This window comes from Hermetia illucens, chromosome 2 (genome assembly GCF_905115235.1).
Source record: "Hermetia illucens chromosome 2, iHerIll2.2.curated.20191125, whole genome shotgun sequence".
Lineage (NCBI taxonomy): Eukaryota > Metazoa > Arthropoda > Insecta > Diptera > Stratiomyidae > Hermetia > Hermetia illucens.
In genome coordinates, this window is record NC_051850.1 from 180,376,119 (window position 1) to 180,392,962 (window position 16,844).

At 45.5% G+C, this 16,844-nt stretch overlaps 1 protein-coding gene across 1 annotated transcript in view; it reads right to left on the minus strand.

Moving 5' to 3' along the window:
• The window catches only part of LOC119650383, a 69,585-nt gene extending 53,155 nt beyond the window's left edge, over positions 1–16,430 (minus strand). The window contains exons 1-3 of the mRNA XM_038053122.1: positions 15,814–16,430; positions 15,307–15,596; positions 309–465 (exon numbers count right to left, since the gene is read on the minus strand). Coding sequence (XP_037909050.1) covers positions 309–465; positions 15,307–15,596; positions 15,814–16,257 — 891 coding nt within the window. The 5' untranslated portion in view covers positions 16,258–16,430. The remainder of the gene's footprint in view (positions 1–308; positions 466–15,306; positions 15,597–15,813) is intronic.
• Between the last annotated feature and the right edge of the window lie 414 nt (positions 16,431–16,844).

Here is a 16,844-nt window from a genome sequence, read left to right on the forward strand (position 1 = left end):
CGTCCGTTGCCGGGGATACTCATTTTCGACAAGAAGACAAATAGTTGAAATGTAATCCTAAAAGTGAACCCTATTTATATGTCTCGCAGGATCAGTTGACGAATTCAATCTGTACCAGACGCAATGGCCAAGTGGAGTACAAATAACAGAATTCAGAATTGTTCCAGGCATTGCGAGATGGGAACTGGAAAACTATGACCATAAGATATACACTTAATAGGAAGAAGGACAGAGAGTGTTGGTAATGCCAGAGAAATAGGATCATAACACTATGTTACTGCTCTGGGGAAATCAACAGAACCACTTACTACAATCATGCATCGAATGAGGGCATTTTTCGTGTCCATTCGTCGGACAATTGAGGTTGTTTCTTTGAACCAATTGTACATTTGCAGGCCGTCATGTTGTGAGAATCGTCCGACTTCAGTTACGTTCAATTCACCTCCGTATTGTCGTCCAGGACTCCTGAAATTAGATTGTAAATAGTGTTGAGGAATTGTTGCTCAGGAATTTGTTTTTGTGTTGAATAAATGAGGTGGAGAGGTTTGGATTGTTCTTTAGTCATGTTTCTTTAATAGGGTTTGAATTTCGGGGTGGATTTATATGAATTAACGAAGGATTCATGGATTTATTTCTTTACTTACGGATGATTCTGTGTTGGCTCATATTTATATGCATATATGGAGAAGCCATTAGAATTTCTTTGAGGGGATTTGGACTGTAGTCCAAATGGTCAAGAACACATTGAAAACCAGAAGTTCGGCTCCTCATGTGGAAAAGCCTTTTTGTACTTCATATGTCAAAATATTTCCTTAGACGTCGATTCCATTTCTACGTAGCTGGAATCCGCCTCCGGACCAACCGCCTTTGGGCAAATCGCCTCCAGGCAAATAGTCTCCGGCAGTCCACCTTCGGGCAAAACACAACCCCCGAGTTGTGCCAATGCTGAAGGGAAAGGATCGTCTGGGGCATCCCCCGCTAAGGGCAAGAGAAAGCGGCAGGGGTCTTCTGATGATCCCATCTCTTCGGTTCAAATAGTTACAAAGAAGGCTCAGCAGGCAATGGCTAAGTTTTCATTTGCAGTCAAGGCTATTGAAGCCGATGGATGGGTCCTCTACGACGACACCAACCTTTCCGGTTATAATACAGACCAGTGTGTACTACGCTTTGTGTTGGTAGGTATACCGTAAAATGTTACGGATAAACTTTGCCGACGAAAATACGAACGAGTGGCTCAGACAGTACTGCTCCTCCTTCAACGATGTGTGGCAGGGTGCGCAACTGACTCTGAAGAGGGTTCCATCGTTTAGAAAATGCTTCCTCTGGCTTTCAGAAGAGGAGCGCAATGGTGCTGAGGTCTTGGCACAACTTGGAGTCCAGAATAACCTCAACACCTCCAACTGGCTGCTATTAGGCAGCAAAGTAGGGGGAAAACCCGATAGGCCGGGAACATGCCTCAATATCGGCGTTCCTGAACCGGATATTAAGAAAGTTTGGGAACAAACGGGCTACCGGCTCTACTACAGACTTGGGACCGTCACATTACAAGTGTTGGCTCTGAAGACTTTCGAGGTGACGTGCAACCCACGGCATCTTCATCTGAACCGTAGATGAGGTACCATATCTCTTAGTGTCAATGGAAGTGGCGACACCACAACGATCAAATTGACCATAAAAAGCCAAGAGGGAGATAAGGAGATCGTATGGTGCTTATGCCGTAGCCGAAGTTTCCAGTGGAACATTCACCAGAGCTAACCAATTTGCTAAAAATAAAGACATGGGAATAATAGTAGGAGGTGATGTTAACAGAAACCATACATGCTGGGAAATTTCCAACATCAACGCGGGAGGATCGAGCCTACTGGAATTCAGAAAACAACCCAGATGATCACTACCAGCATGAGAGAAGCTTTCGACGGGAACTGTCCATTCATGATGCCAAAGAAGGGTAAAACACCATGGTGGAACTCGAATTTGACGAAATAGAAAGAAGGGTCTTCCTCAACCGAGCTCCAAAGTCTGTTTCAGCCGCTTGCTCGATTCGGTACAAGGAGGCTCAAAAAGCTCTAAAGAGGAGCATAAGGTCGGCGAAATGATAATTATAGAGACGCTTTTACTGAGAGACCAACTCTCTTGAGGCAACCTCAAAGCTAAAGCGGATCCTTGTCAAAGAACTTTGCCACCAGTTGGATTCTCTACGTTTATAAAGTAGGAGGTACACAAAAACCGATGGGGAAACGGGGAACCATTTGCTGCACTTCCCAGGCAACATCCAAAATGTAATCTCGGGACTAACAGACACACATAGCCCTCAACCGAAAGATTCGACTCCGGCATGTGGAGTAGTTTCAGGAGGCACCATGAAAATTGTGTGAATGGCATTTAGTGCCACTTAGCAAGAAAAACTACGAACTCTTGCCAGTGTTTGAGAGAAGAATCCTCAGAAAAATTTTTGTCCCCCTACATAAGGATGGACTATTCCGTAGTCTACCTAAAGATGAAATGCCGCTACCGGGTACCGCTGTCGTCTGGGTTTACAACGGTACCCACATTAGGGTTCTTGGCAAGGGTCGGGGGGATGGTTATATCTGGGTTCGGATTTCGGGGGTAGCGTTTTTCAGTATCTATCTCACGCCAAACGCGACGATGGCGGATTCTCGTCGCAGACTTGATCCTGTGGAGAACACTATCTTAGGCATGGAGGGGCGGATCCTGGTTGGGAGTGACTTCAGTGCCAGGGCACTTGAATGAGGCATGCCTCATTCAGGCTCCAGAGGGAAACGAATTCTCGAAATGGTGGCGAGAATAGGACTTGTAATTTTAAATACCGGATGCACCTCAATGATCCGGTGCACAGGCTTCGAGGGAAGCATTCCCGATGTAACCTTCGCGCCGGAGTCACTGGTGTCGTTAGTGGACAGATGGCGAGTTCTGGAAGACTTTTCGGCAAGCGACCATTAATATATTGCCTTAGAAGGGATTGACACAAACTCTTGGTGTGCGCCACCTTGGCGCTTTTTTTGTGCGTGAACACCGGGAGGTTTACTGAAACTCTTGGAGCAGGTGGGGCCGCACTAGAGGGCACTCCTGGCGGTATTGGCATTGCAGCTGACACTGTCGTAAATTCATTTATGAGCTTTCATGCCCAGGAGGGTATCGAGACATGGTAAACCTTTTATGTATTAGTTGACGGCGGAAATTGCAGAGCTCCGGAAGGAGTGTCACAAACTCCGCCGAGTGTCACAAACGTCCAAACGACCGAGAGGAGGCATATACCGTAATCAAAAACTACAGAACCGCCTAAAGCAGACTCCGCAAAACAATAAACAAAAGTAAAGCTCGCTGCTGGCAAGACTTGGTCGACAAGATGAATGGGGACCCGTGGGGACTCAGTTACAAACTAGTCATCCGAAAAATCGGGAATCGCGAAAATCCTGTTCATTTAAGGCCGAACAGATGGAAAACCCCTGCCCACTCCATACCGAATGATGACGGTGGCGCAGAGAGCGAGGACTATCCACTTTTCTTTATAAAAGAATTGGAAGAGGCAGTCATCTCTATGAAAACCAAGAAGACCCCAAGACGCGACGGCATCACTGTGGAGGTATACAAACTGCTGCGGGAACATCGCCCAGACGTACTGCTCGACGCATTCAACGTTTGCCTGAAAGAGGGAATTTTCTCGTTGGAAAGTGGCGAGGTTTGTGTTGATCAGCAAAGGGACAGCCGACCCTGAGTTGCCGTCTTTATACCGACCAGCATGAATGCTTGACACTGCCGGAATACTGCTCGAAAAGCTCATCAGAGATAAACTCGCTGAAGCGATACGTGCTGAAGGAGATTTATCCCCACGCCAGTTGGGCTTTAGGCAAGGAAGATCCACAGTTGATGCTATCATGCAAGTCCTGGATGCGGATCATCGAGCGGAGCCATACAGCCACCTAACTCGACGGATGATGTTCCTCTTAACACTTGACGTCCGATTTGCCTTCAATTCTGTATGATGGAAAGGCATTCTAGGCACACTAGACAATACTTTCCACGTGCTGAGCTATCCCGTACGGCAGTTCGGGTTCAGAACAGGGAGGTCCACAGGGGATGCTGTTGTGGATGGAAGTTTCATCCGGGGTAGCGCAGGGATCCATCCTGGAAGGGTTCCTACGATAGTCTACTGAGACTCGATATGCCAGAAGAGTCGCGCCTAGTCGGTTATGCAGATGATGCCGTGGCGCTTGTTGTTAGACGCACTGTCGAACAGACACAAAGCAGGCTTGTCATATTGATGCGTTGGATAAGCGGATGGATGACTTGAAAAAAAGCGAAGTAGTCATTCTAACTAACAACAAAATTCCGGCGCTACGACCCCCTCTCCCCATTATTTATTTAATGAAGACAATACCCAAAAAAAAAAAATCCTTATTACACATTGTTCTCAGAGGGAGAGCAAGTAAATGGTTTACCTTTCCCTTAAAAGTGTGAAAGAACCCAAGCTGAAGGGTGCTGTAGGACCGGCATAGTCTCGGGATCGGGGATTGAAAGGAACTCTTGAGCCTTGTCAAGGGTACTTAAAAAATGTCCGCACTAAATGTGTTATGAGAGACGGTGCGGGAAGTAATATCTTAGTAAGCAGTGCAGCCCATTAGGCAATTGCATAGTTTGAAAAGAGTACATATATTAAAGAAGATACGGCGTTACTGCAGAGAGGGGAGATTGAGGGTGCGGAGTCGTGACGGATAGTCAACCCATGGAACCTTCTATAAAAGATGATTGGGGTGAATTTGCATTGAACAACTTCAAGAGCGCGACAGCCACAGATGCAGAAGGGGGACCAGACTACACAGAAATATTGGAGGATGTTTCTGACAAGGGAGTTGGAGAGTGTGAGGGAAGAATTGAGATAAAGTCAGAGGAGGGACGCAGGGTGAAACCAGACATTTTAGAAGTTCTATTGATGGTGTCAACGAAGTGGGAATTGAAACGAAGTTTGTCGTCGAATATTACACCCAGGTCTTGGAAAGAGGTCAATAGGGAAAGGTTGTCCACTAAGAGAAAAGAAAAAGGATGTTGGGGAGGGTTCGAGCGAATAGAACATCCAGTAGCATTTGTTGACATTCAGTGTTAACTTGTTGGACTGCAAGAGACCACAGTCCAGCGGAGGCGAAACAGAGGCAAATAACTTAAGGTCGTCTGCGTAAAGCAAAACGGGCAGTTGAGGATGGAGATGAGGTCATTGATAAAGAGCAGGAAGAGTAGGGGCCAAGTATAGCGCCTTGGGGAACACCAGAGGAAGGAGAGAAGGAAGCCAGGAGATGCCTGAGGGAGGGAAGTTGAGTAATGAGAGTTTAGAGAGGAGAATGTTATGGTCAACGGTATCAAAGGCTTTGGAGAAATCAGTATAAATAGTATGTACCTCCTGTTGTTAAACCATTTAGCAACGAAGTTGGTAAAGACCAGAAGGTTTGAAACCGTAGATCTATGTTTCACGAAACCATGTTGCTCTTTGATAATGAGGTGACCAAAGTGGGCGGTCAACCAGTCGTTGACGTATTTTTCGAAGATTTTGGAGCAAGAGGAGAGACGGGAAATGGCGCGGTAGTCAACAGCAAGAGAAAGGTCTCCGCTCTTGAGGATAGGGATGATAGAGGCCTCTTTTCATAGATGGGGAAAGGAGCATTCCTCTAGACTTTTGTTTTAGATTATGCACAGGGATAGGGAAATGTGTTTTCTACAGTTAATAAGGAAGGTGTTTGGAAGCCTATCGGGGCCAAGTCTGACATTGGGGTCAAGTGCCAATAAGGAGCTCAACCAAGGAAGGAGTAAGGAGAGGAATGGCCAAAGATTCGGTACAGTCTGCGGTTAGAAGAGGCGTAGAGGGTGGAGTGGTCGAGGGTTGGAAGTGGAGTCAGGCAGTGAGATGGAAGAAGGGAGAGATTTTGTGGGATTACGAGAATTGCGAGTGTTAGACCAAAAGGGTTTCAAGTTACTGCGGGCAAGGGCGGTTTCGACGCTCAATAAGTACCTTTTGTGCGCTTTTTTAATCATTGACTTCACAGTAGAGAACATGGCCTTAAAGTGAGCAAGGTTGGCGTCATTCTTAGAAGCCCGAAACTTCTTCCGCAGTGCATGTTTCAGGCGAATGTTATTAAGAATCTCCGTTGTGAACAAAGTTGGGTACGAACTTAGGCAAGTAGGGGAAGAAGGTACATAATAGGAGAGGAGCTCGGACAGTATATTGTAAAAGGTGTTTAGAGATTGATCACATGTTGAGTTTGCTTAATATATGTACCCAGTCGACGGACGCTACAGCTGAGTTCAGATCGTTAAAGCTGGTTTTGCGGAAGTTGAGCTTAGTAGGTTTACGCTCGGCTTTGGAGTTTGAACGAAGGAGCTTCGCTTCAAATTCAAGCGAGGGTTGGTGGGCATCAGTTTTAGCATTCCGGGATGTGCAATCAAATAAAGGGAGGTGGCGCTCGAGGAGGTTGGAAAAGAAGAGATTTAGACTCTGGCAGAGCCAGTGTTCATAAAGGAAGAAAGTAGAAAGGAAGAATGGGAGATGTTGTTGGAAGGAATTGGAAGGCTAGGATGATTAGGCCAGTGGAGTATGAGTAGGTTAAAATTTCTGCAAAGGAAGAAAAGGAAGGAAGGGAATATGACAGTAAAGAGTTCAGACAAACTGTCTGACAATTCTTCATAGAGGTGAGAAAGGCAAGCACAGGGGACGTATACATAAGATACAATGAACGGGAGGAAGTTGGGCGGGGAGACACGAAAAGCAACACAGTCAAAAGAAAAGCCACAGGATGAGAAGAAGAGTTCGGTGGGGAGTCCATCTACGGTGGAGAGCTATGGGCTGACACTCTTTGCGAGGAGGAATATCATAAGCGTCTTGCACAAGTACAGAAGTGGGGAGCATCTGCGTATCGCATTGAAACGGCCGTAATTGTGATCGTGGGAGTGATCGCCGTTGCCTTTCTTACTAAGGAGTGTAAATCCATATACAAGCGCAAAGGAGAAGAGTCAAGGGAGGTGGTTGCTCGTAAAGAACGGCAACGTACACTAGATGAGCGGGAACTATCTAGGCAAAATTGGACTAGAAGCAGATGGAGTGCGTGGCTTATTAGCAAGTTAGGTGCGTAATTGAATCAGAAGCATGGTGAGACTGAGAATTTTCTTACCCAGCTCTTAAGTGGGCATAGAAGCTTTCAGTCTTGCCGGAATGAGATTGAAAAGGCACGGTCTCCTGTTTGTCTACTTTGCAGTGGGAATTGTGGACGACACCCATTACACTTTTTTTTTCTTGTGGAAGTTGGGATAGGATTTGTCAGTAGTTCTATTTAAACACAGGAGATCTTTCTCCAGACAACATTGTCGAGGAGGTGGTGAGGAGCGCTGACAGGGGGATTGGTGATACGCATTATGTTCGGGGTCTTCTCATTGCAAAGAAAATGCAGCTCTACCGATGCAGGGGCCGGATGGCAGGGGTTCCTTGATCTCAAAGTTGGTTTCCTCCTCTCTCCTCCCGTTGATGAAAGGAATTCCCTGATTTGAACTCTCTGCAAGGCGGAGAGTTCTGGGGTGAAAGTAATGTATGATAAAATACAATTCTAGGCAAGCTTTCTGACGATGGGAAGGGTTTAGTTCGTAGTCCGACAATGTACCGTTGTGGGAGTCAAATACTCTGTGCGTAAATGCTATCGCCTACCCTTCCCAAAAGATTTGGAAAAAAATTGGGGTTCCATATTGAATAAGTGTGTTAAGAACATCGTGTCCTCACTATAAAACATTCAGTGATGCAGGATGTTTGAAACCGTACATGGTCCCTGTCGGCATCTTAGCGAACAAGGATAGTGTCTCTATGACCCAACATAGGAAATTGGTGAGTCCATATGTTACCTATCTTTGGCAATTAACAAGGATATCAGAAGAGATGGGTTGATTCCCTTAAAGGACGCTTGACCGACAAAATTATCCCCGATGATCCAAAGTGGATTAACGGATGACATGGATAAGTTAGCTAGGACCCAACTGAATTCCTAAACATATATTTTTTTGTCTAGGGCATGACGGCTCTCCATATTTCCCGACATGCGAGATGATTACGAAGGATGTGAAGCATCTTACTTCCAAATACCCGTCATTTGTTACGTACAGGGCCGAGGTGGAAACTGACAGCTGGACACTGTTGTCACACGAAAATATCAATGATTTTCAGAAAATTTTAGAAATGTATGCATCTCAGGGAATGTTTTTACTCAGGTTGCATTCTTTCATGCATGCCAAAGATACCGAAATGGAAGACATACACCGGAGACTACATATTCGGTCGGAAAAGGAGCAGCATTTCCATAAAATTTGAAGTCAAACTTCAGTCGTACCCAACAAATTGAAAAAGGAAGGAAACAAAAACATTCCATTTATGTAATTGTATTGCTTTATTTTTGGCAAAACTCAAAAAACTGTACTCAATTTGCAATACAATACGCCATCCCATTGCGTTAAAATGGGAGTCAATTTCCACACAAACGAATTTTACCAACTTGGAAAATTGACTTCTTTCCTTTGATTCCGCCGAGAAAAAAAAACAGAATGAAATTTCTGAAAAAAGGAAGGAATCGAAGCGATAAGCAAGCAGAGGAAAAGACGAAAGCAAGAAAGCAAATAACCGAAAGGATACCAAAGAAATTCCGTGTGATTTGAAAACCACAATCTTTAGCCTGAGCAGCGGGAACAAAGCTGGAAAAAGAAAATAAAAGGAAAGGAGTGAATACAAAGTGTCTCCTCCTATGCATTTCCTAAAATCGTTTATCAGGCGAAACATCAAAAAACACTTTAGGAAAAGTAACACATCCAGCATTCCTTGGCTTGGTACGTTCTTGCAGAAAACATGAGATCCACCCACTTAGCGCTGTTGTTAGCTTTCGTGGAATTCCCTCGTATGGTGTTTGATGGTGGTTCCTTGCAAAATAAAAGGTGTATTTCGTCGACAAAGAATGGCACTGGATTCGGAATAGGAGTCGGAAGCAGCAAATGTACACATCCCGGAATATGTGTGTACATTGGCGTTCAAGCACAATTCCCTTGTAATCCTTTCTTTACTTGGCAATTGTGCCGGTGCAGTCTACCAGCGTTCGCTGCTTTTGGGGAACACATCGTAGGAATAAGTAAAAAGTTGATGGGCAAATGGGATGGCGTGTTTGGATATAGCTTTGCATACAACGAGCTCCTTTCATCTTCCTGGAGGCTCTTTTTCCAGTCACCAAACCGACTGCGATCCATATTCTGAAATCAAATTTATATTTATTTGTCTGGTTTTGGGGGTGGTTATCACCAGCGGTTCGGTCATGAGGAAGGAGTTGTCTCGCAGACCATTTTGCTTTGAGGAAAAGTTAATTTAGACTTGATTATTTGTTTAACTTTTTGAGACTTTCCGACAAAGTCGTCCTGATCCTTTTGAATTCCTAAAAACTTTTGTGATATTTTTAAAAATGTGGATAATAGCATTTGTCCTTGCCAGAAATTTGGTCTATTATTGAACTTGATGGATTGATACAATGTTTCGGCAAACAACTGTTCCTTTTTTCAGTGGTTCTTTTTCTGAAATATAAGGACGAAAATATACACAAGGATGGTTAGAGTTATGCATTTATTTAGAAGCTACTAACCTTGGATTTCGCAACAATGTGCTAAAGGAGGGAACAGACGGTTGAAGGACTTCGCCTACTAGATTGAAATTGAAACAAGGTTGACTTCATAAAAGAGTTGTCATGTCCGTGCTCCAACCCTTAGTCTTTCTTTCCGCGGAATAAGGCCAGGATATCTTTAAGAGACTTTCAGATAATAACCAGGTATTATCGTAGGAAGGTAAGTAGTAAATAGGGTCGTTTTTCAGGTAGGACTTGAAAGGTGGGTTTGTATGATGCCTTGTTTTTGACATATCGGTTGAAGAATTACTTACGCTTCGTTTGCTGCATATCGGAATCGGCTGTTCAGTGATAGTAAGCTCGTTTGCCACCTATTCAAGTTTCGGTGTTCACAAGGCTTAGCAAAGAATCGTATGAATTCATGCAGAATGTAGTGATGTCATTGACTCAAATCCTTTGTCTGGTAACGTTCAACGAAAACGGACAATGATTGGTTTCTGGAATGTGAACAACTTGATTGGGAATTCCAACGATATAAGCTGGACATTCTGGGCCCAGGCGAAGTATCATCATAATTGTACAATCCTAGGGAGACTTCCGATATAGTGGAGAAGGATGCCTTCTACGAACAATTTAACGCAGTTTAGGAGAGACTTCTCAAAGGTGGCATTGCGATCGTGATGGGTGATCTGAACACTAAGGTGGCTCGGACATGTGATGGGGAAACATGATCTTTACGGCCGAAATTATGGTGGGAGGTTCATGGATTTCTGCAACTTCCACCAGATTGGTGACCTCAATCATGCTCTCAAGAAGGCCGGGAGGGAGAGATCCATAAATAGATGGCAAGAGTGGTGGATATGCTTGGGAAAGGGTCAGTGGACTCACGGGTTCATTCCTGCTATCAAGGAGTGGTTGATGACACGACATATTGAGATTAATTATAATCTCCCGCAATTTCTCATGTTGCACGAAGGATATCGCCAATACCTGCACAGATTTAAATTGGAAACCTCACCCGACAGCCCAAATTGCGATGGAGTTCCGAAACCAGAGCATGTATTTTTAAACCTTCCGAGATTTGTGGAAAAAAGGAAGGAAGGAAGGAGTCTAGAGGACACATTAGGAGAGGCGCTGGTACCAGAAAATGTGGTGCCGAAAATGGTAGCACATCAGGAGAATTGTGATGCGGTCAACTCCATGATCGCATCTATTCAAGATAAATTGCGAAAGGCAGAGGAAAGGAGAAAAGCGCGGTCACGTGCGCCGCGTATAGAAGAAATGGGATTAAGCTAGAGTGAGCTGACTCCGCCCCGTGATTTAATACCTTATGGTGGTTCCGCGGGGCAGGGAGGGAGTCGGAGGTGGTTTTAGTCGGTAAAAATCCCACACGCTGGTGTGTCCAGACCAGTGTCTTTTGAAGATTTCCACCTCCTCAAAAAAACAAAAAAAAAGGCGGACAGGTGGACAGACGGACAGACGGACAGATGAACAGACGGACAGACGGAGAGATGGACAGGCAGACAGACACTAAACCGATTCTAATAAGGTTTTGTTTTACGCAAAATCTTAAAAAATAGGGTTGCACCCCGAAGATACGAGTTTGGATATACACTTCCTGAATGAGATGACGCTAGGTGACCGTGCTCCCAGCCAGTTGCTGCGAGAAATGAAGTGGCTGGATCGGGATAAGGTCGATTCTGAGCTGCTAAAGTGCCTCTGCCTGCAACGACTCCCGGAGAGCACCCGCGCCATCTTGGCCTGCGCGGACTCGGGATCGCCGGAGGTATTGTCCGCCATGGCCGCCAAGTACACGAGGTGTACACGCGCCCCGTGGTCGTGGAAGTTTCCCTAGACACAACTCGGGAAATCGACAAGCTGAAATCAATGGTGATGACATTGGCCGATGCAGTCACCAAACTCACTACAAGGGTAGGTACTTTTCGTTCGGGAGTTGGATCTCGATCACAATCACATCGAGGTCTGCTTCCCGTTCGAGAAGTCGTACGCCAGGCCCCTCATCGGCTTCGACATTTTGTTGGTACTATCGAAAATACGGAGCTCAAGCGACTAAATGTATCACAGGATGCACGTTTAGCGCAGTAAAAAACTAAGCTCGCTGGGTGCCTCGACGACGGCTACCCGAAGCGCAGTACCACGTCGCCTTACAATCTTCGACCCCCTAAGCAGACACGGGCGCTGAGGTGTCGGTTCTCCCTGGACCCCGTCTTCCTGAAAACCTGCGTTTAGCGGCCGCGAATTCATTTCCCATCAGCACCTATGGCTATAGGCAGGATGACCTGAGTCTCGGATTACGCTGAACGTTGCGTGGCGCTTCATTTTAGTGGACATTAGTATTCCCATATTAGGCGTAGACTTCCTGTGCCACTATGGGCTGCTGGTTGACTTGCAGAACAGGACATTAATAGACCCCGCAACCTCGTTACAGACATCAGGGAAGATTTATACTTGCCAAGATGACACTCTCTCGATAATTTTCGAGGAAGTTGCCGACCATCACATTCGCGCACTCCTCCGATAGTTTCGCAATACGTAGTTTCTCCAAGCCCGTGAAGCACGGTGTGCAGCACCATATTAACACCACCGACTCTACAATCTTCTCAAAGGTGCGTCCTCTTTCACCCAAGAAGCTTGCTGTTGCGAAGAGGGAGTTTGAAAAAATTACGAAACAGGGTATTTGCAGACCATGAAACAGTTGGTCCTCTCCGCTTCATATGGTCCTTAAGCCAAACGGCGAATGGAAGCCATGCGAACATTATATACGTCTGAATGCTCAGATAGTTCCAGACCGATACCCCACACCACTCACCCATGATTTCACGCACTCATTAAAGAATTGTCATGTTTTTGTGCATTTGGATCTAGCCAAGGTGTACCACCAAATCCCTGTAACTCCCGAAGACATTACGAAGACGGCTATTTGCACACCTTCGAGTACACTAGGATGACCTTCGGCTTGTGCAACGCTGTGCAGAATTTCCAGTGGTTCATCCACTCTGGGTTATGAAACTTTAACTTTTGTTTCGTATACATGGATGATGTTTTGGTTGCTTTCGCTGCCGAATCTGAGGACTTAGAGTATCTTGAGCGCATTTTTCAACGTCTCCTTGAAGCCGGACTTGTCTTAAACGTTGAAAAATGCAGATTTCTACAGAAGCAGGTGAAATTTCTCGGCCAGTTAGTTAGTATCCAACCTGACCCAGACAAGGTTGAGGCGATTAAGAGTTTTCCACTACCAACCAGGGTGAAGGGTCTGCGAAGGTTCTTGAGCATGGTAAATTCCTATCGTGGTTTCTTGCCCAGGACCGCTTATCATCAAGCGATCCTGAACGACTACTACTAATGACTCCCGCGAGATTGCGTAGTCTGCTGAGGCCGTCCATGGGTTTGAGACGGTCAAACAGCAGTTTGTTGAGGCAACACTGCTGGCATTTCCTCAGCCAGATGCTTCTCTAGCTGTGTTCGCCGATGCCTCAGATACTGCTGTAGGCGTCGCATTGCACCAACGGGTGGCAACCGTTGAGCTTCTTTTCAAAACAGCTCAACCTAGCTCAACGCAACTGAACCACCTATGATCATGAACTACTCGCCGCGTACCTCGCTATAAAATATTTCAATTTCTCTTTGGAGGCAGGCCGTTCACTTTGTTCCCGGGCCACACCCCCTTTCTTTTGCATTTAGACAAAACCCCGACGAAGCACCCCTCGCCAACTAAGGCACTTGAGTTGTAACAGTCAGTTTACTTCCGATATCCAATACGTGTCTAATAAAGACAATGTTGTTGCAGATGCTTTGTCTCGAATTTCGGAGGTCGCAGTCCCCGCTTCGGTCGATTATACAGCAATCGCCAAGGCACAAAAAGACGACGCAGAGCAGCGGAGCTTAAAGACAAATTCCAAATATAAATTCAAAGAGTTTTCTATTTCTGGTGCAAACTCCTATTTACTCTGCGAGACATCAGATAAGGAAATCAAACCATTCATTCTGGTCGATTTTGGAAGGGAAGTATTTCATGCAATACACGATCTTGCGCACCCACGCATGAAGACGACAAACCGGTTAATGGAAAATACAAGGACCTAAACTCTTGGGCCAGGCAGCACAGCGCGTGTCAGAAGTGCATGTTCGAAAAGAAGTAGGTGTTTTCCCTCGGTCAACCAAGCGCTTTCACACCATCCATATCGACATCATCGGATCTTTTCCAGATTTGCACAGATTCAAGTATGAAGCAATACCTCGGTCTGACATTACGGCGGAATCATGTGCTAAGGCCCTCTGTGGTGAGTTGATTGGGCGCTTTGTTGTTCCAGCCGTCATCATCACGGACCAGAGAAAGCAATTCGAATCCACTCTTTTCGCGGAGTTAGGAAAGCTCCTTTGCTTTAAACGGCATAGGACTACTGCATACCAACCACAGTCTAACGGTATGCTGGAATGTTGGCACCGGACACTGAAGGCCAATGGGCCGCGACGATCCATCGTGGTCGTGGTCCTTGCCTTTCGCCCTCCTCGGCCTCCGTACAGCCGAGCGAGAGGAGTTCGCGGCCAACCCAGCGGAGATGGTTTACGAGGGAGGATCTATGCCTCCCCGCTGATCCTGTTCTGAACATCATAGTAGGGTTAAACGACTCGGGAATGCTGCGTCTGTTTAGAGGCGCGATTTCGACGATGCGGCCGACTCCGCCGTCCAGACACGAGACATTGGAGGTCAACACCACCAGGGGTCTCGAGACGTGTGACCAGGTACTCATCAGGGTGGACGCACCTCGGAAGCCATTGCAATCACTATACGAGAACCAATTTAAAGTTCTGGAACGAGGCGAGAATTGGTTCAACTCGACGTTCAAGGCGGGCGCAAGTGAGTGTCCTTGTCGAGGCTGAAGGCCTTCAATGGGCCGGCGGCCTTTTCGAAAGAGTGCTCACGAAGCATCAGATTCGTCCGGTGACCCCCATTGATAGGATCACGCGGACGGTTTGTTTCGCTGAACCGGCGTGGTTCAGTTGGGGGCGGAGTGATGTGGCGGCACATCGGAGGCGCGGATCTAAGCGTCAACATGAATTCGCCTCCGCCGGTGCATAAAATGGCCGCAGAAACAGCTGATGGACTGACATGAGACTGGGGGGAAAAATTTTAGGAATGACAGTTTTGAGTCAACAGAGTCGAGAAGAAGAGTCGAGTCACGTCTGCCGGAGAGAAGGAAAAAAGAAAATTAAAGTTAACGGATTGAACATATTGGAAGTTAAAATATATTTCGGTGATATTGTTATTAACATAAAAGTGTTTAAATTAAAAGACGCCAAAATGGGATTCGTCAGTAGTTCTGTTTAAACACGGGGGATCTCTTTCCAGACAACATTGTTGAGGAGATGATCCCTTCCTTTGGCGAAAGGAATGGCCTGCTATGAAGGCTCTGAAAGGCGGGAGAATTTAGGGATTAGCTCGAAGTAATGTGACAAATGGTTCCAGACTGGTAGTTCCAGTTGGTAGTCCGATGGCGTACCGTTGCGGGAGTCCATTAGTCTGCACCTAAATACATTCACAGTCCACCTACCCCACCCAAAAAAAAATCCGTCAATGTTATAGTCGAATGAAGAAGGAGAGTAAAACCTATTTTGGGTGACAACTCTAGGAATTCAGACTCACCATATGTCATACAATACATATATACCATCTCGGTCATTCCTTTTTGCAAACAGAAGCTCAGTATTCATGCTGATATTAAGTTTGGAAAGAAATTCAATATATTGCAAACGTTCGGTACTCCTTTTGTATTCAAACTCGTCTACGGGCCGGGAATCATCAACTTTTCTGGACCGATTAACACTATAATCCTTGCAATCCGCTTCAGCTCCAGCTCGGAATTCCCTTTCTCCTCCATCTTCGTCTATCAGCAGCCAATGATACGAGGAGTTGAAAAACCCTTCATAAGATGCCTGAAAATACGAAATGCATATATTCCTGCTCCTGACAGAAATTCCCTCAATAAAAGGCTGAAACACACATTATATTACATTGTGGTCTGAATATGTTAGGTTGTATGTATATAGCGCAAGGATATATGCCTGCAGTTTCCGCTGGATAGCGGATTTGGCGAAAAAAAGATTGAGAAGCATAAAGGGTTTTCCGGAGTTTATCCTTGTGATTACTTACCAGTTCGAGGATTTCCAGACTATTGTTGCCACAGGACAAATTCAAGACAACAACTTGTCTATGGTCTTCGCTTTGCAAAAAGGATTTCCAAAGTTCCATTCGACTGGACGCTGTCGACCATGAGGCAGACAGTGTATCAATTGCAAGGACTTTGATTAAAATGCCTTCGGCCTTGAACAAACTTTCAACGAATGTAAGACTGTTAATAATAGCGTTTGTTGTAGTGCTTGTTGGGGATGTTGTTTGATTAGGGGTTCGATAGAAGTCGCAGTTGACCGGAAGGTTATGGCAGGAGAGCAAGCTTACTCGGTGTATGTGTTTAAAGGATCTTGCGAATTCGTGAATTAACTGAGCTTGGGCGCTTGGGGGGCTTCTTGCATGTAGGCCGCGAGGGGTATGAAGCGTTAAGATAAAAATGGAAATCCAACTAATTTTCGAAGCCATTGGGTAGCAGAAAAGTTATTGGTTTACTTCGAGACTTGCAAGGTGTATGACTGTACGGTGCTTGGGCAAACAATAGAATTTCGTTCAAATTCTCCAGGACTACAGGCCACTGAACTAATTGAAACGAATCTAAGTAACTTCTTACAGTTTTCTGGTATTCACTATCCCACACTTTGCTCCACGTCTACCGTACAGAGCAGATGCGGTCCTTGCTTGACCTTTTATACCTCTCGGTTCCTATTTTCAACATTAACTTCGTGGCAATTTAATGAAGGTCTTCACCTTCGGAGATGACATTAATAACTTCAAATGTCGTCTTTTCGTGACTTATTGTTTTCAGGATGTACGTATGTCCATTGTCCTGTCATCGTTCCGCTATTATGAGGATGGGCTTTCTGGTAGTTCATCCACTACCCCTTACTCGCCGACTTTAATAGAAAAAAAATTCTTTTGCCAACTCCTCCTACTCGGAACCTCCTGACCCATTGCCTGCATATATCGAGAAGGCCAGGATGTCACCGTAGCCTTTTTCTGTTTTCTTGTTATTCATTTTGATGGATTGATACGTAATTTCTTATGTAAATTGT